At 34.8% G+C, this 25,880-nt stretch overlaps 1 protein-coding gene across 2 annotated transcripts in view; it reads right to left on the bottom strand.

Moving 5' to 3' along the window:
* ZPLD1 (zona pellucida like domain containing 1) overlaps positions 1-25,880 on the bottom strand; it is a 124,556-nt gene that overhangs the window by 7,590 nt on the left and 91,086 nt on the right. For both annotated transcript variants that reach the window (XM_033133985.1, XM_033133976.1), the window contains 6 exons: positions 16,320-16,540; positions 13,434-13,615; positions 11,823-11,895; positions 7,416-7,513; positions 5,973-6,053; positions 244-415 (listed from right to left, as the gene is read on the bottom strand). In XM_033133985.1, the coding sequence (XP_032989876.1) occupies positions 244-415; positions 5,973-6,053; positions 7,416-7,513; positions 11,823-11,895; positions 13,434-13,615; positions 16,320-16,540 (827 nt within the window). The remainder of the gene's footprint in view (positions 1-243; positions 416-5,972; positions 6,054-7,415; positions 7,514-11,822; positions 11,896-13,433; positions 13,616-16,319; positions 16,541-25,880) is intronic.

Below are 25,880 nucleotides of genomic sequence, written 5' to 3'. Positions count from 1 at the left end.
CCATGACTATCTCATGCTCCTAAAAATAAGCTAATTGAATTCAGAATTCATTCATTCCTAGTATAACGCTTGGCACAAAGCAGGCATTCAATAGATCTTTACTGAATGAATTAATAAATCCTGTTTCAAATAGTTTAACCTGATGCATATCCACTCTCCCTATAGAAATTAGTTCCTAACACTTGATAACCTTTCAGTTTAGATAAATTTGACAATTTAGAATAAAGTTGCTAAAAAACATACTGGCATAAGGAAGGGACAGTCATCAGCTCTGCAAAGCTTGGTAACACAGTGCAGGAAGACAGTGGACATTTTCTGATTCTTGTGTTTCACAAATCGGAACACTTCAAAGGAAAACCGGCCCTGCTGGCTTCTGCCATTTTCAATGACGGTGGTCTGAGGGTCCTTGTCACAGCTACATTTTAGGAAGGGGAAAACAGGAAATTAATGGAAAGTACCAGCCCACTGGGGCTTGTAAATAAGTTTCTGCACTGTTAAGGGTACCCCGCTACATTAAGAACTAACAAAATCATGTCATGTCAGAGACATTTAACAAGAGAATAAGCTCACTCAACAGATATGGTAAGAATGACCTAGATCATAAAACATAAATAGATCAGTTTCTGGATATAATACCATCAAATTTTAGAGGTAAATTCACATGGTTCAAAAATCCAAACAGTATATGTATACGAGGTCAGACAATTAAGTTTGTGAACTTGTTGCAACATGTTGCTAACCCTTTTGGGTATCAGAGGGATTATTCATTAAGAATTTGTACCAACTGTACAAACAGTTAACCAAGTTTACTATTTGGAAGTACTGAAAAGGCTGCATGAAAAAGTTAGACAACCTGAAATTTTTGCCAACAATTCATGGCTCTTGCATCACGACAATGCACCAGCTCACAGGGCACTGTCTATGAAGGAGTTTTTAGCCAGTAAACAAATAATTGTATTGGAATACCCTCCCTACTCACCTGATCTGGCCCCCAATTACTTCTTTCTTTACTTGGACTTAAAGGAAATATTGAAAGGAAGCCATTTTGATGACATTCAGGACATCAAGGGTAACACAATGAGAGCTCTGATGGCCATTCCAGAAAAAGAGTTCTAAAATTGCTTTGAAGGGTGGACAAGGCACTGGCATCAGTGCATAACTTCCCAAGGGGAGTACTTTGAAGGTGACCATAGTGATATTCAGCAATGAGGCATGCAGCACTTTTTCTAGGATGAGTTCGCAAACTTAACTGTCTGATCTCATATATGGTAAAAAGTCTCCCTCCTGTCTTTGTCCTTTTCCACACCATTCTATATCCACATCTGTCTATGTCTGCCTTTGTGCCATTACGTTTTTGTTTTGTTTTATTCTATAACTATCTCATGCTCCTAAAAATAAGCTAATTGAATTCAGAATTCATTCATTCCTAGTATAACGCTTGGCACAAAGCAGGCATTCAATAGATCTTTACTGAATGAATTAATAAATCCTATTTCAAATAGTTTAACCTGATGCATATCCACTCTCCCTATAGAAATTAGTTCCTAACACTTTTCAGCTTAGATAAATTTGACAATTTAGAATAAAGTTGCTTGTATAAACTTGAATAAACTTGTATTGCATCCTCTCAGGGTATATGTAAATAGAAGCAGAAGTAATATATTCTCATTGTTGCTTCCTTCTTAAACAAACTATAGCAGAGCCTATATTATTTTGTTCCTTGCCTTTTTAAAACTTAGCAATTCGTCATAGAGATCTTTCCGTATCAGTACTTAGTCAGCTTCCTCATTCTTTTTCCACAGCTAAATAGCATTCCATCGTGCACATGTGCCAGAGTTTACTTAGCCAGTACCCTTGCATTGCTATTTCTGTACCCTTGCATTGCTTTGAATATTTTGCTTTTTACAAAAAATAAATAGCCTTATAATACATCTTTTTGAATGTGTGCAGGACTATTAGTACAATGTAGCTGTGAGATCATTTAATATATTGTGCCACGTTGCCGTCCATAAATATTACTATATTTTGTAGTTCCTCAGTTATGTATGCATTTTTCTTAGTGGAAATGAGTATGTGTATCTTTTCATATACATGAGAGCCATTTGTGTTTCTTGATCTGAAAACTGTTTATTTCTTTTGCCCAAATTTCTGTTGTGTTGGCCTTTTCTTCCAGATTCCTACAAGTTCTTTATATGCTAGGAAGAGGGGCGCCTTGCTTATTATATAAATTGTTTTACTTTGTTGTTTGGCTTTGGACATTTCTCACTGTGTCTGTGTGTGTGTGTGTGTACGTGCACACTTGCACACATGCTCACAGGTTTATTTGTATGTTAAATTTCAATATCTTATTTTATGGCTTCTAGTATTTGGGCTGAAGACAGATTTTGCTTACTCCAAAATTATAAAAATCTTTCTTATGTTAATATGTTTTCTTCTATCACTTTTAAAGCTGTAGTTCTTAATAATATATGTAAAGTTTATTATGGTATGTTAAGTGAAATACAGATCCAATGCTGTATTTTTCTCATGGTTATCCATTGTCCAGCACTATTTTTAAAATATTTGTTTCTCCCACTGATTCTTGATATCACAGTCTACCATATAGTAAAATCCCATATGTTTTGGATCTATTTCTCAGCTTACTATTCTAAACTTTTTTTGTCTGTGTTTAGTCTTGCATAGTATCACATTCCTTTAATAATTTTAGAGCTTTTATTAACTATAATCTCTGGAAGGGTAGTACCCTCCTCATTTCTATGTTTTTGTTGTTTCATGGATTTGTCCTTTAATTCCCTTTTTATTGATTAGATTAGCTTGTAGTTTCTCTATTTTATGTTTTTCACAGAAAATACCTGTTCTCTATTTATTGCAAAATGTTGACTCATATTTCCATTTCTATCCACCTGTTATTTAGGAGTTTTAATCTTCCAAGTTGTGGTGACTTTCTGTTTTCCGATATTGTTATAAATTGCTAGCTATCAATATATAGCTTATTTACTGTGTCATTTAGATCTTCTACATCCTCACTTAATCGTTGGTCACCAGAACTAAGTTTCCTGAGACAGTGTAATTAAAATCTCCCATTTTTATTATGTTTCTGACTATGCCTTTTTATAGCTCCTTTAGTTTCCACTTTATAAATGCTTTGATTTTATCTAAGGCATCCTTTCACTATGTTGATATAAATTTCTTTTAATTTAGAAAAGTATTCCTGGATTATATTTTTAAATATTTGTTCTATTATTTTGGTTTCTTTTAGGGGGTTCCAATTATGCATACTCCTATTACACATGTATTGCCTTCCCTTTGTCTACCTTTTATGTCTATCTTTCCTATACTAATCCTTTTTATCTTTTCCTTTATATTTGTTTCTTTTTATTTGTGTTTCTTATTTTTATCTTCCCTGTCCTATACTGTACTTTCTGCTGTGTGTATTCTCCCTTGAATACCTTCTAACTATGACTTTCCTTCCGTAATACATTTATTTTTTCATATCCATCTTAAATTCTCCTAATTCCCTTTTCACATTCTCATGGCCTTACCTTTTACCTATCCTTTCTTACCTGACTTCTTATAAGTCTATGTTCATAACTATGATTACTTTTTAATTTGTAAAATAAAATTAATGTTGGAATGCTTGATTACAAATCTTATCTGTTCCATGGGAACATTGTTCCAGTGAGTTTAATTCATTAAAATATTGTTTTTCTGTGATTTTTCCACATTTTTCTTATAGAATATAGGAACACTGCCAGAAATGTCTTTCCTATTTGAAAGAATTGGATTTCCCAGACCTGCTATTTTTAGGGGACTCCGATGACAATGTGGAATGTTAATGACCTTCCTTAAGGATTTCCTCAATTCCAGGGCTCCGTCTTCTTTTACAATCACAGAAAAGTTTTTTTTGTTTTGTTTTGTTTTGTTTTGTTTTGTTTGTTGTTGTTTTTAATACAGCATAATTGTGTAGCAGAGTTTTCTCTGCCTCTCTGAAGTTAAAGATATTTATGAGGGTATCAGCCCTATGTTCCTCAGGTCTATTCACGAGCCTGTTCCACCAGGGTAGGGCCTTTGCCTTCCTTCCCAGGTGATTCCTTCACCTTTAGAAGGCATACTGGCATTTAATGAGATCTGCCACTTTGGATGCTCTGGACACCCTCTACTCCTTCATTCTCCATATTCCCCAGCCCTAGTGTCTTGTTGGACCTGAGCCCTGATCCTACCAACTTCCAACCACAGTGATGTCCTCTCCTTCTAGGTCTGCATTTCTCCTGGCTGTTTCTTGAAACTACGCCCCTGGGACCCCAAAGCATTCACTTTTCTTTCCTGCTTCTCCGCCACCTCTCCTGGGACTGCTTCCTACAAACCTCTCCCTGCACCATTTTCCCTTGATCTTAACTGATTTTATTGACACCAAATATGTATTTTGGAATTTCTACAGCTTTTTTTCCTTTCTAGTATTACTGAAAATGGCATTTGGGGGACTTTTTGTAGTTATGCATTTCACTCTTCTATAGTTTTCAACAAGAAAATTAAAAAGATTGAAGCCATAGTCATAGTACCAGATAGAAGTGTGATGATCGCATTCCAGATTATCAATTTGTGATCATTATAGATATTTTGGAAAATGAGAAAAATGTCAAAACAAAATGATCCACAATTCCACCATGCATAAATAATCACTGTGAACCTTTTGATGTATTTCCTTACAGTCTTTTCTATTGTATATAATATAAATGAGGTCAATTTACATGCAATTTTTTATGCTGATTCTTTCACTTCATGTTTAATGCATTTAAATTTTAAGAGCTACATATTTCCAAGGATAGGAATATCGAGAAGACAGAAAGGGTAGGGATAATGTAGAATTAACCATTTTTTTCTGTTTTATAAGTTTATATGACTGCAGTGCCTGTATGAGCTCTCAACTTACTGGTTCTCTACAGTTCACCTCGCCATTTCCTTAGTGCTAAATATCTGGTTTGTTCCCATGTTTTACTATTTTAAATAGCACTGATAGACTAGAAAAATCATAAATATTTTAGAATATGTTTCCCAGTTTGAAAACATAGAATTAAAGAATATGAAATCTTTTAAGGCTTTTGATACATACTGACATTTTTTCCCCCAAAAAATGTTATCCAAATTAACACTTCCAGAAATAAGATATAAGAGTGTCAGTTTGACCATACCCTCTGAACCTCATCTTAACCTTGACTAGCCAATAAAATGTATTCTTTTGGTTTCCCATCATATCGCTCCCACCCTGTGTCAATAAATAGCAGTGATCTGAGCCAACTGCATTTATAAGCATGATTAGAAGTCATGGCTTAACTCTCAAGTCTGTTCCGCTGTCAGATAAAAATGCTAAAGAGAACCGAGATGATTGAATGCTTTTATGATCAATGTCCCCTTTCCCCAAATGTAGATTACTTCCACTCTATCACTGTCTATTGGGGAATGAAGTTGAAATTATTGGCTCTGATAAAAAAGGAGTGGTAGGCTATTTTATATTTTATATGAAATACTGATAAATGAAGAAAAGCATTTTGGGGTCTAAATCATCTAGACCATTACTTTAGCTTTACTCTTTTTTTTTGACATATGATGAGACAGTCTAGCTGGGGATAAATAGTACCCTCCCACTGCCTTCCTCATGTTGTCAATAATATCCTAGTCATGGCTTTCCTAAGACAGTGAAATATTCCCATGTGTCGTAGACATGAATAAAACATCTTTGATGGGCCTAACTTACTTGCAACTTTCATTCAACCATAGCCTTATCAGCATTTCGTGTTAAAAACTGTTCTCAACTTTTGTACTTCCAGCTTTATAAGAACTAAAAGTTCAAAATGTAAAACTTTACATTTAAAAGCTATAAAAGTGCCCTATAATTTGTTTCTCTGACTTAGATGTTTCCATTTTAATTATCTACAACTGGGTCTTTGCTATCAATGCAATACTTAGACACTTACCTAAGGAAGAGATTATACCGAATATCATCATTCGGGTTCCCTGACGGGGTTGTGTAGCAATAATCCATTAAGACATTCCATCTGAAGAAAGAGGTAAGCAGAATCTAGAGTCAGAGTGTCCTACTGGGTATTAGTTACTAATCTGAGGCAAGTAAATATTGACAAATATCCCATGAAATATAGTTTCCTATTAGTTATTTGCAGAGGATTCCTAATTATTAAAACATTCTCCTAAATTCAAAGATGTTTTACAATCTGCAATAAATTGCCACCCTACATCCAGTGGGGTTAAGGCTAATACCACACACACAAAAATTGTGTACAAGGCAACTGAATAGCCAACACCTATAGAAAAAATCCCTGAGCTGCGTAGGTGCTTTTATATTCACTATGAACAATGGCCTTTTGTTTACAGAAGTTACTGTCTCTAATAGATGACAAAGGACATTATAATACCACATACAGCAAAGGAGTTTGGTGCATAAATTATACACTCTAAATTATGCCAGAATCAGTGGAGGGTGGGGCTGGCATCCACATAGACACTGTGTTAGGGAGAAGAAAGCCATGAGGCAAACACACAGCCTTCATCCACAAGGCCAGATTGTGCCTACATTTATACATTATTTCATTCCAGCTCTGGTGTAATTAAATTCACTGGTCTGTGGGAACTGAGTGCCAATAAAGTAAAATATAAAAACGTGCATTTAGTAAGAAAATTTTAAAGAATCACGTATATCCAAGAATAGAAATACCAAGACAGAATGGGGGAAGATAAAGTAGAACCAAATTTCTAGAGTATAATAATCTCTTCAGGACAACATATAAATAATAATATATAAGAAACCCCAAATAAAGCATTTACTTGTTAGTTTTTTATAGAGCAGGATTGGATATTCAGCTTTTGAATTCCCTTTCAATTTCAATCATTCTGAATTTTCTAAATACCATAGGAAAATTGATAGATTTCGGTTTTTGTTTTTTTTTTTTTTGTTTTTTTTTTTGCAGAAATGTTCCTGGGGATAATTTTATATAATTTTGCCCCAGATCCTTCTGGAGAGAGAGTTCTTTGGATTAATAAATTTTTATTTAGTAGTAGCATACAGATAGAAAAGTACACAAATCATAAAAGTTCACAAAAATGACTGCGTCTCATGAATCATCTTTCAGATGAAAAACTAGAAGATTCTGGTATCCCAGAAGATCTCCCATGCCCACTTCCAGTCATTACTCCTCCTTCTCTATGGGAAGATTTGTTATTTTCCAATTAATGACATAAAATGAGTGTCATCTCTTTATCTTTGTAATTTATTATTTTGAGCCTAAGTGGTGTGGCAATGACTGTGTTTTTGAAATTAAAAATAAATGAGCTAACTTTTCTATTCATGAGGGTTTAGGCAGCCAAAATGTTTTAACCAACAAACGATAAGAGTTTGAAAATACCTGCCATCCAGATTAGTGGCTTGTACAGCTGCAAATACTTTGGTTTTTAAAGGTAATCCTATACTTGGGATAATTAACTGCTGACTGTAGGTTGAATCCTAATAATGAAAAAATAAACAATTAATCCATTATTGCCTTCCCAACAACAGCACATTTACAACTTAAAAAAAAAAATGTCATATAGAGAAAGGGGCAAATTAACATAAACCTACTGAACCAACTCCAAAAGTGACCTAATTCATCCTCTAGCTCCTTGGCAGAACTGTCCTTAAACCATATCCAAGTAACAAATTCATTTTCATGCATAAATCTTTTTGTTTCCATAGTTTACAATATATGATGATCAGTGTTCAGTGCATTTAAATGTTACTCAATTGTTAATAATCAGACAATGGTTAATATTTCATTTGTTTAATGTTCAATTGTCAATACTCGGCTTACTTAAACTAATATTCCATTTATTTAAAAAGTTTGTTTAAATTATATTGCTTTAGTTTAAATGGATTTATAGGTCTTTATATGCTTGATAATATCTCACCCAAATCACTTATCTGGTGATATGAAATTATCAAATTTAATAGAAAACCAAAAAAGAGACCACATGTTCTCTGAATTGCCAAAATACATGCCATAGAATTCCTGCACCAAATTCCTTGATGGTTACTTGTAAAAAGGTATCTCAGAACTTCATTTCTACCATTTTTGCCCTTATTTGAGATTTAGTCTAGAGAGCTTATTTACTATATCACTCTCCAATCTATAGTAGATTAAAGCAGCAGGTTAGACATTGAGAAGTGACAACTTCAATATGATAATAAAGAAAAAGAGACAAAAAGTTTCAGAATGCAATAAATAAATAAATAAATAAATAAATAAATAGCTAGATAAATAAATAAATCTCCTAAAAATGTAAGCTGACAAGTCATTTAGCATGGAGGCAAATTGTTTCCTCAAAATGTAGTAACTCTGAAGATAGTGCTATTTTGCAGCAAAGAGACATCTTTAATGTTCATTTTGAAATCTCAAAGTCACCAAGCAAAAGCAAACTACAAAACATATTCTAAGAAGGCTAGAAGGAAAGCAACAGATTTTGAATTTTTGAAATTAAAACAATAATAATTTATATGCTTCACTTTTGAAAAAGTTGCATTCATGTGAAATATTTCATTCCCAAATAAACCAGATAAATGAGGGATTACTGTATTTCCCCAAAAATAAGATCTAGCCGGACAATGAGTTCTAATGAGTCTTTTGGAGCAAAAATTAATATAAGACCCGGTCTTATTTTACTATAATGTAAGACCAGGTCTTTATAATATAATATGATATAGTATAATATAATATAATATAACATAATGTAATACCGGGTCTTATAATGTAATATAAGACCCAGTCTTATGTTAATTTTTGCTCCCAAAGACGCATAAGAGCTGATTGTCCAGCTAGGTCTCGTTTTCAGGGAAACACGGTATATGCTGTACCTATTTTCTATATTTTTGTGATAAATAATAATAGCTCCTCTAGCCATTTTTTATAGGTAGTATTTGTATTTAGTTATCTTTCTGGCTCCTTTTTCTGACTTCTCCAAGAAATCCACAATTAACTATACAGCATTTTCCTCTTATACTTGCATCAATATTGCCCAAAAGAAACTTACTCCTTCACAAGTGTTATACTGAATGATATGACTCAGCTGTGGTTTAATCATGAATAACCAAATTTTTCTTCCTAAAATTGCTTCTAAAAGGTAATTCTCTGACTTTATTTTGGATTGTTGCCTTTACTCTTGTTAGTACAATATTGTCCCTAAAATCAATTATCTTTGTTTTAGATTTTTAAAAACATTCCTATTTACCATAACCTTATTTCAGATTTACTGTTTCTGTATCTGCTGAGAAGACAGTAATAGTTAGGTACAATTCAAATTCACAAAGTCATCCTCACTTTCCATTTTCACAGAGGAGAAAACAAATATATTTCACAGAAAAAAGGCCACAGTTCAACTTGAAATAACCTGCATGTATGGAAATAGCATAGTCAATAAAGTCATTGCTTCTCATGAAATTTTCCTAAGTACACATATTGAATCCTAGATCACAGAGAAATAAACAATTGCACTGATTCAAATTGGGCACAACCTTCCTTCCAAATAACTAATCAGAGAATAACAGCATGTAATATAGGTACGTAATACAATTTTTCAACATTCCTAAAGGTTAGAAATTAAAAACTCTGCATGTGAAATAGGAAGACGTGGCCCTTCATGGTTAAATTAAAATAAAATTTAATTTGAAACGCTACAATAAAATTGCATTTCGGTAGCTAAGTGTTCATGTCCCAAACAAATAGCAAATATGATTTTGGATCAATTAATGAAAGGATACCCTCAAATTTTTTCTCTTATAAATTACTAGTTTTTTAATGCCTTGTAACATGGCAAAGTATTATGATGGTACCATATTTTAAAAAGTAGTTTGGGACACGTACAAAACTCTTCTGTAGGATTCAGTAATGAAGGACACGTCATAGACATCTGTCAAAACCCATAGAATATACAACATGAAGAGTGAACCTAAATGTAAATGATGGACTTCAGTTAATAAAATATCAATATTGGTTTATCAATTGTAATAAAATACCCCATAATACAAGGTATAAATAATAGGATAAATTGTATGCAGGCAGAGGAGGTATTGGAAATTCTGTACCTTAAGATCAATTTTTCTGTAAACCTAAACTGCTCTAAAAAACAATCTTTTAATTAAAAAAAAACAAAACTGGTTTGTGGGGAAATGGTTGAATTCTATTAAATAACTGGTTAGTAAATAACTTCTAAAATTTAATTAATTTTTTATTTAACCATTAAAAATACTTTTATTGGAAAATAATTAAAACTGAGAAGCAGTCTGGTACTACCTATTTCATTTATAGTCTAATAACAAACAATTGGTTACCTGTTGAGCACAGAATTAAAATCTTACGGTTATCATCAAATTATAGGCTTTTATTTAGCATTAGGATTCTAGAAACTCTTTGAAGGATTATGTCTCGTTAGCAACAGGACTATAATATTATTTGTAATGATAAAGGAAAGACCTTAATAGCAAAGCTCTCCTCAAATCCACACTTCTAAATTTTGATTTTCTGCTTTCCAGTGAGAGAATAGTTTAATGTCACAGAAAGGAATTATATCATTAAATGCCACGTGCGTATATTTTTCTCTTTTTTAAGATCAGGAACTGTCATTTTTGTTTCACTCAGTTAACACCAATTACAATGAACCCAAACCAATCACCTCAATTCTATCTCAGGGAGCTTACACATATAAATCAACAAATAGAAACTTTTAATTTAAAAATAGTCCTCACAGCAATAATAAATATCTGGCCATATTGGGAATGAATATTGGCACATGTTTGCTTAGATTGTAGAACCAAGTAACTTGGCAGCTTCTTACAAAAGAAAGTTGTTTAGAAGTAGCAGAAAATCATACCAACAAAAGAGATCTTCTCTCCAACATATTTTAATTTGTTGTTTAAAGCTCTGTGATGTCAGACTACAAACTTACAAACATGATTTTTTCTTAAATGCCTTTGGAAAATATCCTACTACAATATTTATAGTTCATTATATTCAAAGTATAAAGCACTGACTTTTAAATCAGTTGCATGAATTATAACTCAGTGTGGTGATGACATGAATAATAATGTAAAAATCAGATTCATAATTTATAAACATGTTGGTTGATAGATTGAAAAATATGACATTTAAATCAGGCATTTAAAATGTATGAATAAAAATTTTTAATCAACATGAAAATATCATTTGGAGTATTAATGTTAGAGTTATAAATAAAAATGCATGTATTTTTCATGTTTTGCTGCCACTGCTGGTATTTACATGACAAAAGTTTAGACAATACTATGTAGTCAACCCAAATTATTTCAGATGTGACAGAACTGACATCAGCCAAAACAGTGTTAAAAGTATTGACACATTCATGACCAAGGATGACTTCAAGAGAAGTATCATTTAGGCTTTTGCTCTCTTTTTAACCATAAAAATATTCCCCAAATCTTGACTCTGACTATGGCTACACATGCATACACATGTACGTACATACATACATACATACATATATTTATAGGCAGGCAGACACTTGGAGTAACTTTGCAGAATCATATTTATGAAATAAAATTTAAATCATTTATCAACTTGTAGAAAACAATGGAGGTTCTATACCTTTATCACTAAGATATATGAAAATGGTAGGAAAGAAGAATAAATCTTACCAAAGTATAACAGGGTTAATGTGGTTTGGGGTAAATTTTTATATAAAAGTCACTCACATAAATGGCTCCTCAAAACAGTGAGAGAGAAAATAACATCCTTCACCAATCAACTTACGTTATAAAGGAGCAGGTTCAAAGTGCTGACAAATGTACCATTGTTCTCTCTCACAGAAATCGCAGCTGAGGACCTAAAACAGAGTTAGAAAAAGGAAAGCACTGACGAGATCGTAAATTAAAAGCTTCAGTTATAAATAATGTCAGATTTAAGGCATTGAAATTCTTGAGTAAGCCTGATATACTTTTAACTAGACCTGGAGTAGATGTATGGTTTAAACAGATAAATAATCAAAAAGTATGAGGGGCCAAGTTAAAACAAAGTGTTTATTATTAACTTTTTATTTATAAAGGCATTTTTTTTCCATTTTGCGGTACCTATATGAAATGTTTTGCGCATCATTCCAAAAGATTTTGAATTGGATGCAAACACATTTTCATCGATTGCATTAGAACAGAAGTTTCATGAGATCAGGGATTTTGTTTTACTTTGTTCACTGCTAGAACATTACATGGTACATATATGTGTATAAGCAATTATTTATTGAATGAGTGAATTTCCACGTACAGTGAAGCTCAGGTACAAGTACATGTTTAGTGGGGAGGTGGATGGGGCAGATGATTAGAGTGAGAAACTGTGACACCCTAATGACCTGCTTTCCTCTACACCTGTATCCTTTAGACTCAAGGTCTTTCTTTTCTTGTTCTGCAGATTCAAATCTTGCTTTTGACTAGGTGTTTATCATCATTGTGTCATTAAAACAGCTACAAATGTTTTTCTTCTAAAGCAAAATGTGGTCTTCATGTTTCCTTGTGACTATGGTTAAACAAAAACTATACTTCTGTGATAGATAGCAAACCCTAGAATTGGAGAGGGAAAGTTTTCTCTCCATCACCCGATTTTGTCAAAAATATTTGACAAATCCAGATGATTATGATGTAATGCAGATGTATGTCTGTGTTGGAGTATGTTCTTTGAGAATAATGAATGAAAACATGACTGTAAACTAAGGCTACGACCTCAGTCCATGTCTGTCTGGAGTTCTCTGGCGTTGGGTGATGCCACCTTTCTTTGGAAATGATCAGCACCTGTGCAGGTGAGACCTCAGCAGGAGGCCTTGAGATCCCAGACTCAGGGGCTGTAGAATTCAACCATGAGAGCACATGGCAGAGACTGAAGCCAAGCAGGACCCAACAATGTAGTGACTGAATGGTCTATACACTGGAAAAAAGACAGGCCTTCTGGACTGCATAGACACCCAGAATTCTTGGGTTCTTGGGCAATTCTGAAGGGAGTGAGGAGAACCCAAGGCAGACACCTGATTAGTTTGGGCCAGTTTTAATTTTGGGGGAAAATATAATAAATAAATAAATATATATATATATATATATATATATATATATATATATATATATATAAAATGTATATAAAGTATGCAATAAGTAATACATATTAAATATATATAATATATACCATATCTCTTCAGCTGTTGATATGGGTCATAACATTTTAGATAGATGATAGATAGATACTTGTAATAAGGTTGTCTTTACATTGAGTTTGGCTACGCTCAATAAATCCTGCTAAATAAATCTTTGTAAGTCTCTTCAGGATAAGAAACGACTCAAATATATAGACAATATGACACAGCAGAATAAAATGCCAACTTACGAAGCAAGCTGGGTATTATTAACCAGATATTCCAATGGATAACTACAACTAAATTTGTAAAGAAGCCCAGGTAGATAGCTGATGATTGTTGGTGGATCTGGAGTGTCAATATATCCTGAAATATTTCCTATTTGTACTGAAGTGGTATTTCCATAAGCACTGACTCCAGGAACTGTGGATACCTGTTAGAATGGTAGATTAAGTTCAATGATTAAAAAGCTATATACAAGTCAAGGCATTTCATATGCAAGGTGTTAGAGCAGGTCCTTTCTAGGATCTGTTTCAACTATAACATGTCATGATTTTGAGATTATACCTACATAGTGCTATCTTTAAGTGATTATACATGTCTCAACTAAATGAAATTTTGTATTTACCAAGGACACTTTACTTATATTTCATAAATAAAAAATTAGAGCGATTATAAGTTCAGAGTGCTATAGCAAATAATTTGAAAATGTTCACGATAAATCCGAATTCTGTGGCATGGTTTAAAAGACCCCTATTAATCTGATCGTGTTTTCCACTTCAGCTTCATATCGCCAGGTTCACACTCCTGGTTAAAAATACCCCAGCCCCTTTCGGCATACTTCTCTGTCCCCTCTGTTCCCCACTCCCCCAAAACATCTCCTACTCCTCCCCTGGATCTTACCTTCCCTAGGAAGCTTCTCTGGTCTCCTCCCCAGCCCTGCCCCCACAGTGTCTCCCTCCATCAGAGCAGTGGTCACAGTGTCTGAGCAGCCCCTGACTCGGCAGTCCCCTCAGCCATGATCAGGCCCCCTCGTCTGCCATTTCATCTTCAGTACAGCACAGTGAAGTCAGCATCTTGGGGCCCCCAAGATCACTTTTAAATAAATTAGTTAAGGTCACAAATTTCCTAAGAGTTGATTTTCTCGGGGTTTTCCTCTGTAGTACATGGAGATTCTCATGCCTTCCAGGCCATAGGTGGGTTTCAGGGGGATCATAAACTCCCAGAAGTTATAAAAAAGTATTGACCACGTGTGTTTTATTCCTGGGGGTGATGAGCTCTCACTGGATTCTCCAATCCCACTAAAATTTAAGAACTAGCCTTTCAGGAATAATCAATATTGTGCTTGACCTTCATAATACCATAGAGGAATACAGCTTCTCTCACCGTGTCAATCACCGTATAACACTCAATAAATATTTTTAGCAGATCTTATAGAGACCTGTAATACTTAATTTTCAATAATAGAATAACCTTTATGCATGAACTTACGGGGCACATGGGCAAAACTGAGGCAATTATTTGGCTGATTCTTGAATAGAGCCAGAATCATTATGAATGAAAACATCTCAATTCTAATTCAGTGATTTAGTAGTCTACTTAATTTTTCCCTTGTAGGAATGTCCTTGGAACAGACTCCAAAGCTGGTGATATCTAAGGCAAAATTGAAAACTAATTCCCTTCTTCTCACCACTTGCCTGACAGGCTAGCTAAAAAGGGCAATTCTGTCTGTAACACACACACACACACAAGTGCACGCACGTGTGCACGTGCTTTGCCTGGCATTTCCCCTGAACTGTTTTCCAGGCAGCAGGGCAAGACTTAAATCCAAAGAAGTGCCATGAAAGAAAGGCTTTGGGGTATGGTGGGAGGAAAGAAAATAATGCTGCTGTCCACCCTGGCTTCCTCTCTCCACAAGGAAACACAAACATGTAATAATCAACCTACCTCACTCCCCCTTTGGCCCACTTTATAATCTCTCTGCACAGAACTCAGAGAGACGAATAAAGGTTTTTAACAGTCAACAATACTCAAGCTGCAGGCTTGGAAATGGTCACAGGCACAACATTCTAACTGTCCTCTGGGAAAAGATAAAGAAGGAGTGAAAGAAATCTCTTTTTCCTGTGCTCCGTCTCCCACCAAAAACTCTTAAAAACTCTGCTCTTCGAATAATCAAGCCTTGCCCCTTATTCCCAAATAATAATTTGTGAAGAGGGAAAACCAATTTCTCTCTCTTCATTGGGCTAAATGGTCATGATCATTGTCTCTCCTTTTTGTCTTTGCTAAGATTTACTAATAAGAATATATTTAAATAAGCAAAACAAAAAATAATATTAAATGAATTTCAGTGTAACACCTCCCAAATACTTACTTCAATTAATTTTAATTCCCAGGAGAGTTGCTTCCTTATTCGATTCTATTTTTAGTGTTCAATGCACGATTAAATAAATGAACAGCACAGAATAGGAGCTCTCGTTCAGGGTGGAAATAGTTGAAGCGGTGTTTTGAAATTTGCAATGACTAGAGAGAGTGTACTACTGGGATTTCATGGGTAAGATTGGGAATGATAAATATTTTGAAATTCAAAGGACCGTCCCACACAATGAAGAATTTCACACCGGAAATGCTGACAGCCCTCTTTTACAAAACACTGTGAATTATTCAATGGTAAGCATGAAACCTAGACGATTCTAAGTTTCCCATTCTATATTTCATCTTTCTTTCTGAATTAGGTCACTAAGAAGCAATAGGCCAAGTGATTTATTGCCAAACTCACTAGAACAAACAATTTTTGTATGATAAGATACTCTCATAAAAAGCATGAGGAACATATCTAATGACAAACTGTAGAGACATATTTATCAATGTCACTCACACAAAATAATGTTGCTCAGAGTAGCACAGCCCATCTCAGGCCCCCCACCTGCCCAGCTACAATAAAGAGAACCATTTTTAGAAAATAAAATTGTATGTTTGGGAGCAGAAGCCTCAAGCAGGCAAAAAAAAGTGATTTGTTCAGTTTTACTGGAATTTCTTCTTGAAAGATAGATTGGGCTTCTGATTATTTCATGAAATGGGAAGATTTTTCTTTTTACTTACAACCCCAAACCTAGCTCACTATTTCACAGGAATCTTACCACTAAATTGTTGCCACAGCCCTCCAAGGTGCTGAGATTGATGATAAAAATGACCACGGCAGGAAAGGTGTTGTTATTAATGAACCCCCTGCAGTGGGAATCCCCATGCCTTCCATTCAGGGCCAGATCTGTTTCAGAATAACCGGAGAAAAGTACTGTGCAAAAATTAATCTTCATTGTAATGGTCTGCACCCCACAGTAGACACTGATGTCTCTTTCAGCTGAAATAAAAATATATAAAAACAAACAAACATAAGTCACAAAAGCAAAGTAGGGGACATAAAAATAACTTTAACATCCCTGAGGTATTTGTTCACCCCCTTGGTCTGTTTAATTCATTCCTGTATTTGAATACACCATAATCCAATGTAAAAGGTATTAAGAAAAGTAGCCACGAAAAATAGTCTTTGATTTAGCTATCTAGGGAAAGGTTTTTGGGTCTTTGAGTGTAGAGATTATATAGTTCAGCTCTGTTCCTTTGTGCCTGGTCTACAGTAGATGTGCATTAAATGTCAGTTGAGTATTGCCAAATGATTGGAAAATTGAATGAAGAAATCAGATCATTGAGGAAATTCAGAAGTAACTGAATTATTCAGCTCTCCTTTCTAGAGTAGTGAGGCTCACTACAAATGGTGCATTTTCCCAAGTGTAAGGAAGAAAAAGTTAAAATCCATCCTAAGTCAAAATTGTTGAGCACTTTGGTATTTTGCAACCTATCTTATCCAGGATGTAGAAACAAAAACTATCCATTATTAATAGAATTCAATTCTATTTTACCTATATTAAATCACACTAGAGAGAAAGAGAAAAAAAAAATTGTTTGCTGATACAACAAACCAAAATGCATAGCCTACTCTAAGAAAATGTTGCCAGTTACTATGCCTCAACAAAAAAAATGAACTAGGCATAGAAATGTGAAGCACAATTTGCACAGCTTTTTATGACTCTATAGGTTATCACTGATGAGATCTACGCTAGGTTTGTAGAGATGAGGACACACACATACACACCTACATACAGGATACTTTCATATCTCTATTGAATAATTTTTCCACATGTAATGAAGAAGATATATGTAGAAAATGAAGAAGTTGGCTGTTAGGTAATTCCCCAGTGGCAGAAGCTATTACTTTTATTGGTTTTGGTAACTGCTATAAGTTGAATTGTGTCCCTCCCCACAACCCCAAGGAAAAAAAGATACACTTAAGTCCTAAACCCTCAGAATGTGACTTCATTTGGAAATAGAATTATTGCAGATGTAATTAGTTTAGATGAGGTCATACTGGAGCAGGGTAGGTCTCTAATCCAATATGACTGGTGTCCTTTTAAAAGAAATGCCATATGAAGGGACAGAAACATAGAGAGAATGCCACGTGAAGACAGAGAAATGGAATGATACATCTATAAGACAAGAAATACCAAAGATTGTCACCAAATTACCACCACAAGCTAGGAAGAGGCAAGGAAGGATTAGACCCAGTCTCAGGGGAAGCATAGTTCTGCTGACACGTTGGTTTTGGCTTCCAAAATTGTAGGACAATAAATTTCTGTTGTTTCAAAATTACCGTGCTTGAGGCACTTTGCTATGGCAGCCCTAGGGAATTAAGCTATAACACTCTGTTTTACCAGATAAAGAATCTAAAACATATATCATGTTCTCAAACTGTGGACACATGTTTTACAAACAAAATCAGAGTAGGCTATTTGAAGAAATACACTTGATTATTCAAAAAAAGAAAAACAAGCAAAATAAAATATATTTTTGGTAAATGATAAGACGTTTACTTAAGCAAATATCATTCAGGATTTTCTGACATTGAATTAATTTGCTTAAATACCTCAGTTCTAATATAGGGATAGAAGTGTTCTATAGCATATTTCTTTGGAGTACTCAATCTTTACTATTTTTTTTTTTTTTGCTGGCAAAGTGAATCATATTTTGCAGATGTGAATAAGTCAATATGGAAATTTCCACATTTGGTTATGATTTTAAACTCATTACAAAATAGAAAGAAAATCTTTTTCATGGCCAAAAGGCAATATTAGGTTAGTTATTATAGAAAATTCCAAGCAATATTCCCTTTATAGGTAAAAAAATAAACTTAATTCATTATGAAGTACTCTTTACCAACATAGAAAAAATAAATACCACTTACAGTTGGGAGAATATCTCTATTAGCCTTCAGCAACCTTAACTGTTTAAACGCAATCGTGACTTTTAAATGATGCTCTTTACTAAAATAACTGAGTTTATTTTAACAAGTGTTTACTGAATGTCTATTAACTTCAAAATGCATCTCAAATCTATTGAGTTTTCTCCATCTTCATGCTATTTCTTGGCCTATGCCACCATTATCTTTTCCCCTTGGAATATTCCATTAACTCCCTAAATGGTTCCTTTATTACCACTTACCCCCTCTAATGAGTACAGAGGTTAACACACAAATCCAACCATGTCGTTTCTTTGCTATTCAGTTCACTAGGGCCAAAAGTCCAAATCTTGAACCAAGTCCTCAAGCCCTTCTGTGATCTGCCACCTGCCTGCCTCGGCATTTTTATCTCTCTACTATCTCCCTACATTTGTTTCACTGAATTCTTTCAGTTCTTTAAAAGCATCACACTGAATGATAGAAGCCAAAATCCTGGAATGGAATTGTCTAGAATAGAGGAACCAAACACAATTTAAGAGATACTGAAAATGTTCTTTATCTTGATCTGGGTGGTGGTTACATTAGTGTATGTGTGTGTTAAAATTTCAAGATGCATCCTGATAATTGTTGCATCCTATTGTATGTAAATTATTTCCCAATAAACTACAGTGAGCATTTTAAAAAGCCTGATACATGTTTTACACACAAAGCCTTCAGTCAGTGCTCTTTCCTCTGCTTGGGATTCTCCTCCTACCCCAAGTCTTTGAGTAACTCCTACTCTTCCTTCAGGTCTCAGATTTCATTGCCCTATTCCCAAATTTCCAACCTAAATTATATGAGGCCATATTGCCTTAGAATCGTATGTATTTGTGTATTTGTCCTCTCATGAAACTGAAAGCCCTCGAAAGCAGGAAGCTATGCTATTCATTAACGTAATCTCGTGAGTGTTTAATCACATAAAGTACTGGAGCAACAGACTGCACTGAGGGTTTACAAAGCAGTGGTCCTCGTTCTCAAGTAGACCCCAGTCCATAAGGAAAGGCAGACATGACCCACATTATCAGAAGGACTGTGCAGACAGCTACGGGGTGGCATAGGAAGTGAACCGTACCCAGAGCAGCTAGTTAGGAAGAACTTCCGGGAGACGATGCCATTGAGCTGAAGTTTGAAGTATCAGCAGGAGTTAGCTACATGGAGTGGAGAATTTATAACACAGAGGGGACAGGGTGAATATGGCAGATGGGAAGGCTGGTTGGAAGCTGGACAATTTGGTTTTCATTAGAATTTAAAATGCAAAAAAGGAAATGGCAGGGAATGAAAGCAAGTGGCAAGTACACAGGAAACCTTTACCTACAAAATGCTCTCTGTAAAGAAACAAAAGGTCTCCCTAAATGTCAAATCAAATGAAATAGAGAACAAGTATCACTGCATTACTTGGCATATCATCAGTGTATTGAAGTGATACATATCATGAAATATGTTATAAAAGAGAAATAGCATTCTTATTAACTTAAACTAACTGAAGACTTTAGCTTCTTCACCTCTGAGAGGAATTAATTGATGGCTTAAAATAGCTTAACAAATGGCAATGTTTACTTTGTCCAAACATAGAGAGAGCATTCTTTTCTTTTCTGCTTTATAACTGAAGACTTGTAACACCTGCAATGGAACTGAATTTGCTACAAGTTGATCCCACTTGGAGATATGACAACAAACTGAAGGCTTTTTGCAGTGTAACAAAAGAGATCTGTTCAAATCCATCCTAACCCAGTTTCTAAAGATTTTTCACAGTCCCTTCCATAGAACACATTTTTTTCCTGGTTGTAGATACTAAAGACATTCATTCAGCACAATTTTTCCATTTGTGAAGCTCTGAAGGGAAAAAAAAAAAAGTTACTTCAAGTTGCCAATGGGCAATTTCTGCCAAAAGTAGAAAAAATATTTTCAGAGATACTCAATAACAGTTGCTCTCAACAACTAAATTTTTTGAGCCTCTTGATTGTCCAACCACTGGCCTGAATTGTGACATCCCTTTGAACAATACTCAAGTATTAAACAACCCAATGAGTACAAGCTGACAACAACAACAAAAAAATCAATGAATAAATACCTTTAGATGTCTATTAATGTTTTATGTTTAAACATACTACTAATGTTTAAAATGGCAGGCCTGCTCACCGAGTTTATGTAGAGTTACATTGCCAAAATGGCAATTTTACCCCTGATATTTTAACCAAGCTAAGCTTTTCATAGAAATGTTTAAAATACAGTATTTAATTGAATTCAGGTTAAAATAAAGAAATGTCCTGCACTCTTCTTACCTAGAAATCAGGCAATGAGTTTGTCTCAGGTTTTCTAAAATTATGCAAATTTTAAACTTCCTTTCACCCTGTCAACCATTTATCTCACTATGTATAAAAATGTGTTCTGTTTTGGGGTTCGTAGAATATGGTAACTGTACAAATGGGGGTAAAGAGGGGATGTATCCAATTCTATATATGTGAATAAACGTATCACTTTACTTCTTCATCCATAATAAGTTTCCACTGCTAGAACACCTAAGTACACTTTTGCTTTTAGACATAATTACTGGCAATATATTTGCAGCATATCATTCACATATCTAACAAGTATATCAAACTGATTTTTCTGAAAAATTTCATACTCACCTGGCTTAAATGCAATGGCATGCAAATGAGGTTACAGATTCTTAGCTTCTGATTGACTGAATAATTTCCATCCTATGTCAATACTGTTAAGTTTGAGACCTACATTTCCTTTCACTAGTGTCAAGATATTTCTTTTAACATTTTAAAAATTATTACCTGTAATAATGAGGGCACAGATCAATGCAATTATTCAAGTGATTTGCATACATATATTCTGCAAACAAACATGGCAACACCCCAAAATTGGGCTGTTAACCTATACTCAGACTGTAGTACTGTGGCCCAAAATGTTCCTTCACTATTGATCTAAATAAGTAAAAATCTCTATCAAAAGCAATTCTCGGGGTCAGTGTATAATGTAAAGAAAAACAATAGGTGGAGTTCATAGGAACAGGTATTGAAAACACAAAGTCAGTTTTATACAAGCTAGAGGCTATTGGTTCTGTTTATTTTCAAGATCTAAACTACATGCCACATCGTGTGAACAAAGTATTAAAAAGAAAGCATTTAGTATATGCATATTATGGGTCAGTCTCTGTACTGGACTCTGAAGATAAAAACATTAGCAAGACTCTTTTACTTCAAGATACTTATGGTTGAATAGAAGAGACAAGAAAAGCAGACAATTACAATGCAGCCTAATAATGCTAACGTAGAAACCATGCGTGCTGTTTGTGAGAGAATTGAACTAAGTGTATTTTAATAAACATTCACTGAGTATTTCTTAGGCACTCTGGAAAAATCCAGAGCTTCAGATGAGTTCATAATTTAGTGGGGAAGCAAATACACACTTCCAGATATAATGAAAGCAATTAAGTTTGAGACCTACATTTCCTATAAGCAATTGTATACGGTGTTATATACAACCATGACTTGGTAGGGCAGAGGTGTTTGGAAGGGATTGTTGGGAAGAAATGAAACAGTTCCAAATGACTAAATATTAAAAGAAATCGATTACATGCCTGGCATGAAGAGAAAAGGATGTCAAACTGACACTTTGGTTTCTAGCTTTAGTGACTGAGGGGATTATTCCCTGAAATAGGAATACAGGAAGGAAAAAGATGATGAGCTTAGCTTTTGAGTGGCTGAAGTACATATGGGACATTCAAGGAGAAATGTACAGAACATAATTGGAAATATGATTCTAATATTAGGAGACTAGAAAAAAGTAAAAAAATATAAATTTGAGAATCACCAAATACTCAACATATCTATAACAAACAATAATAATAGATGAAATACCTATGATAGTATTCAAGAAAGAAGAAAAATAGGCTGAAAACAGAACAATAATAGCTAAGTTGTCCTTTAATGAGACTCTCTCGTTTACCCAGTAGAATATAATCATTCTCTTGTGCTCTGTCCCACATCACTTTAGCGGTGAGTCTACCATATTGCTTTCATTATATCTGGAAGTGTATATTTGCTTCCCCACTAAATTATGAGCTCATCTGAAGCTCTGGATTTTCCCAGAGTGCCTAAGAAATACTCAGGGAATGTTTATTAAAATATACTTAATTCAATTCTCTCACAAACAGCATGCATGGTTTCTAACTTCTTAATATCAAGTTCTAAGATTCACAGACAAAGAAAATATGTGCACAGTTAATAGGGGTTCATCCTGACTGTTCATCTAGAACTCGTATTTCCTATCTGTACTCTGCCAACTGCCTGAGATGATTGCTGTTGGCAGAGTTTAGATAAACATCAAAATCGTTACTGTCAGATATTTTCTGACTTCCAACTGAAAAAATTCAACCCATTAAATAATATGAATAGGAAGGATTTTTGTTATTTGGTTAGGTATTTAACCTTTTTAAATGCATTAGTCTTGGAGACTAATTGTCCTGCCTCATTATTAATAATGAATTAAAAAGGAAAAAAAAACATTTCCCCGTAATAGTGATAGATTTGCTGATCCCTGCTGTCATTAAGTGCAAGAAAGTGAATGACAGCCACCTGGTGTTGGCATAAGCAGTGTACTAACACAGAGCTAGCAAAACGTCGTAAGTACCCTGCTCTAACCAATACTTATTATACTTTACTGTATATATGAGGTCTGACAATTAAGTTCACGAACTCCTCCTAGAAAAAGTGCTACATACATACCTCATTGCTGAATATCACTATGGTCACCTTCGAAGTACTCCCTTGGGAAGCTATGCACTGACACCAGCGCCTAGTCCACCCTTCAAAGCAATTGTGGAATGCTTTTTCTGGAATGGTCATCAGAGCTGTCATCGTATTACCCTCAATGTCCTGAATGTCATCAAAATATCTTCTTTTCAGTATTTCCTTTATCTTTGGGTAAAGAAGGAAGTCATTGGGGGCTAGATCAGGTGAGTAGAGAGGGTGTTCCAATATAGTTATCTGTTTACTAGCTTAAAACTCCCTCACAGACAGTGCCCTGTGAGCTGGTGCATTGTCGTGATGCAAGAGCCATGAATTGTTGGCAAAAAGTTCAGGTTGTCTAACTTTTTCATGCAGCCTTTACAGCACTTCCAAATAGTAAACTTGGTTAACTGTTTGTCCAGTTGGTACAAATTCATAATGAATAATGCCTCTGATATCAAAAAAGGTTAGCAACATCGTTGCAGCAAAGTTCACGAACTTAATGGTCAGACCATATGCGTTACCAGAGAATCTTATTAAAAGGCAGATTTTGATTCAGTAGACCTGGGTGGGGCCTGGTTTGTGCATTTCTCATAAGCTCCCAGGTGATGTTAAAGTTGCCAGTCTCCTAACCAGTTGAACTTCTAGTCACAACTACATATTTTGGCTGGGCAAGAGGTTTGTATGAAAAAGGGACGAGAGAGAGAGAGAGAGAGAGAGAGAACTATGAAAGAGATGGATGTGTGTCTGACTCCCTTGTCTGAGGAACAAATTGGGTTTGAATCTCAATGAAAAAGGTTCATGAAAAGTTTTGTGAGACTGAGCCCAAGTAAATCTAGTTTAGTGCCCTTGCAATGTGTGAAACAAAATTGGAAATAGGATTCAACTTCTCCTACCCCCACTTCTAGCCCATTTCATAAACCATAGCAGTTTAATAACTGAAGCAGGACAGTTCACCTCAAATGGTGACCGTGCCCCAGGCACTTTCTGACACTCTGGAAGAGACATGGGTTGAGAATGGATAAGTCTTGTGAGCAGGTGGAGGCTCTGAGCAGTTCAGATGTAGGTATTCCTATGACTATGACTGCACCTATATGCATGGGCTGGTTTATACCTTAAGAGTAGCATTGGTTTAAAATTAATAGTATGAACCAAAATGTTTTCAATATATTCGGAGGAGTCTTTTCTGCATGCTGAAGAATGCAATGCTTTGTGGTGTCATAGTAATCTCACCTGGAAATAATTGACCTGATGGACTTTGGTAGGTATTTGCAAACAAATTTATACCATTTGAGCAGATTACAAGAACAATGTATATATCTTTTCCATTTCTATCTCTGAAAAATGAGAAAGTAAGATTTGGCACTACAAAAACAGAATTGCTTAGAGAAATGATGCTGTATGGGCTGCCTTAATTCATTTTTCAAAGTTAATTTTCCTCTTCAGTTTTTATACAATATTGAGGTTTTGTTGCTAAAAGAGCAAGAAGTCCTAAGGGAGTATTGATATCTCATCAACACAAAATACCAGCGGCTGATGAAGAATTTAAAGTGGATTAGAAATTCAAGTTTCCTGTCTATATTGAAGAGGTTTCTGGCCATCTTAGTTTTTCACATCTGTTTCTTGTTAGCAAATGGAAGCTGTTGTTTCCAATACTGTGGGAAATTCATACACAGTTGGAGGCAAACTTTGCAGACTTATATTCACACTTGCTTCTCCAAATCAGAAGAGTGGTCATCTTTTTCAGGAAGAAAAATGCCTGTGGATTTTACTTACATAAGCACAGGAAGTGAAATATTCCTGCAATGAAGAACTTTGTTATTAAAATAAAGAAGGGTTGGGACTGACTTATTCAGTCACTGAGCTCGCTGACTGACTGCTCTTCTTGCTACTGCAATTTATCCCTGTGCATGAATCAGGACGTGATCCGCATTGTCTGCTCGGATCAGTTCTTCCGCCTCATCTGGGGTACTAGGAATCACAGTCACAGTGGCCACGCAGAAAGCAGGCATCCTCTTCACAACTTCACAGACCAAAGCACTACACTGGGTAGGAAGGCAGGAGAACTGGCCTTTCTCATCTCCACAGAGGGCCAGAAAACATTCATTCCCTGGGATAATTACACCCTTACCCACTCTGACATTGTCTGTGGGCACAGAACAACACAATGGTTAAGCAAAGCCTAACACAGGATTAGACCATTCATTTTACTTGACCCACCCATGAATTTTATCAACTAAATAGATGCTTCTCTATTTTATTTCCTATGGAACATTAGTGTTCATTGAAATATTAATAAATACTACTGGGAGAAAAAGATTTCCTTAGTCAAAAAAGCTAAACAAATTGCTCTAGCTTATGGTTTTTCTGATTCCTTTATGTGGTTATTTTCACTGTGATTCTCCATTTACATATCATTTTTTTTCTTTCAGTTTTATTGAGATATAATTGACATACTACACTGTTTAAATTTAAGGTGTACAGCATAATAACTTGACTTACACATATAATTTGACTTACATATATGATTTACATAAATGATTACCAAAATAAATTTAGTTAATATCCAGCGTCTCATATAGATACAAAAAAATGTTTTTTTCCTTATGATTAGAACTATTAGGATTTAC

This window comes from Rhinolophus ferrumequinum, chromosome 2 (assembly GCF_004115265.2).
Source record: "Rhinolophus ferrumequinum isolate MPI-CBG mRhiFer1 chromosome 2, mRhiFer1_v1.p, whole genome shotgun sequence".
Classification (NCBI taxonomy): domain Eukaryota; kingdom Metazoa; phylum Chordata; class Mammalia; order Chiroptera; family Rhinolophidae; genus Rhinolophus; species Rhinolophus ferrumequinum.
Note: the sequence above shows the minus strand (reverse complement) of the source record. Positions and strands in the feature narration are given on the sequence as shown.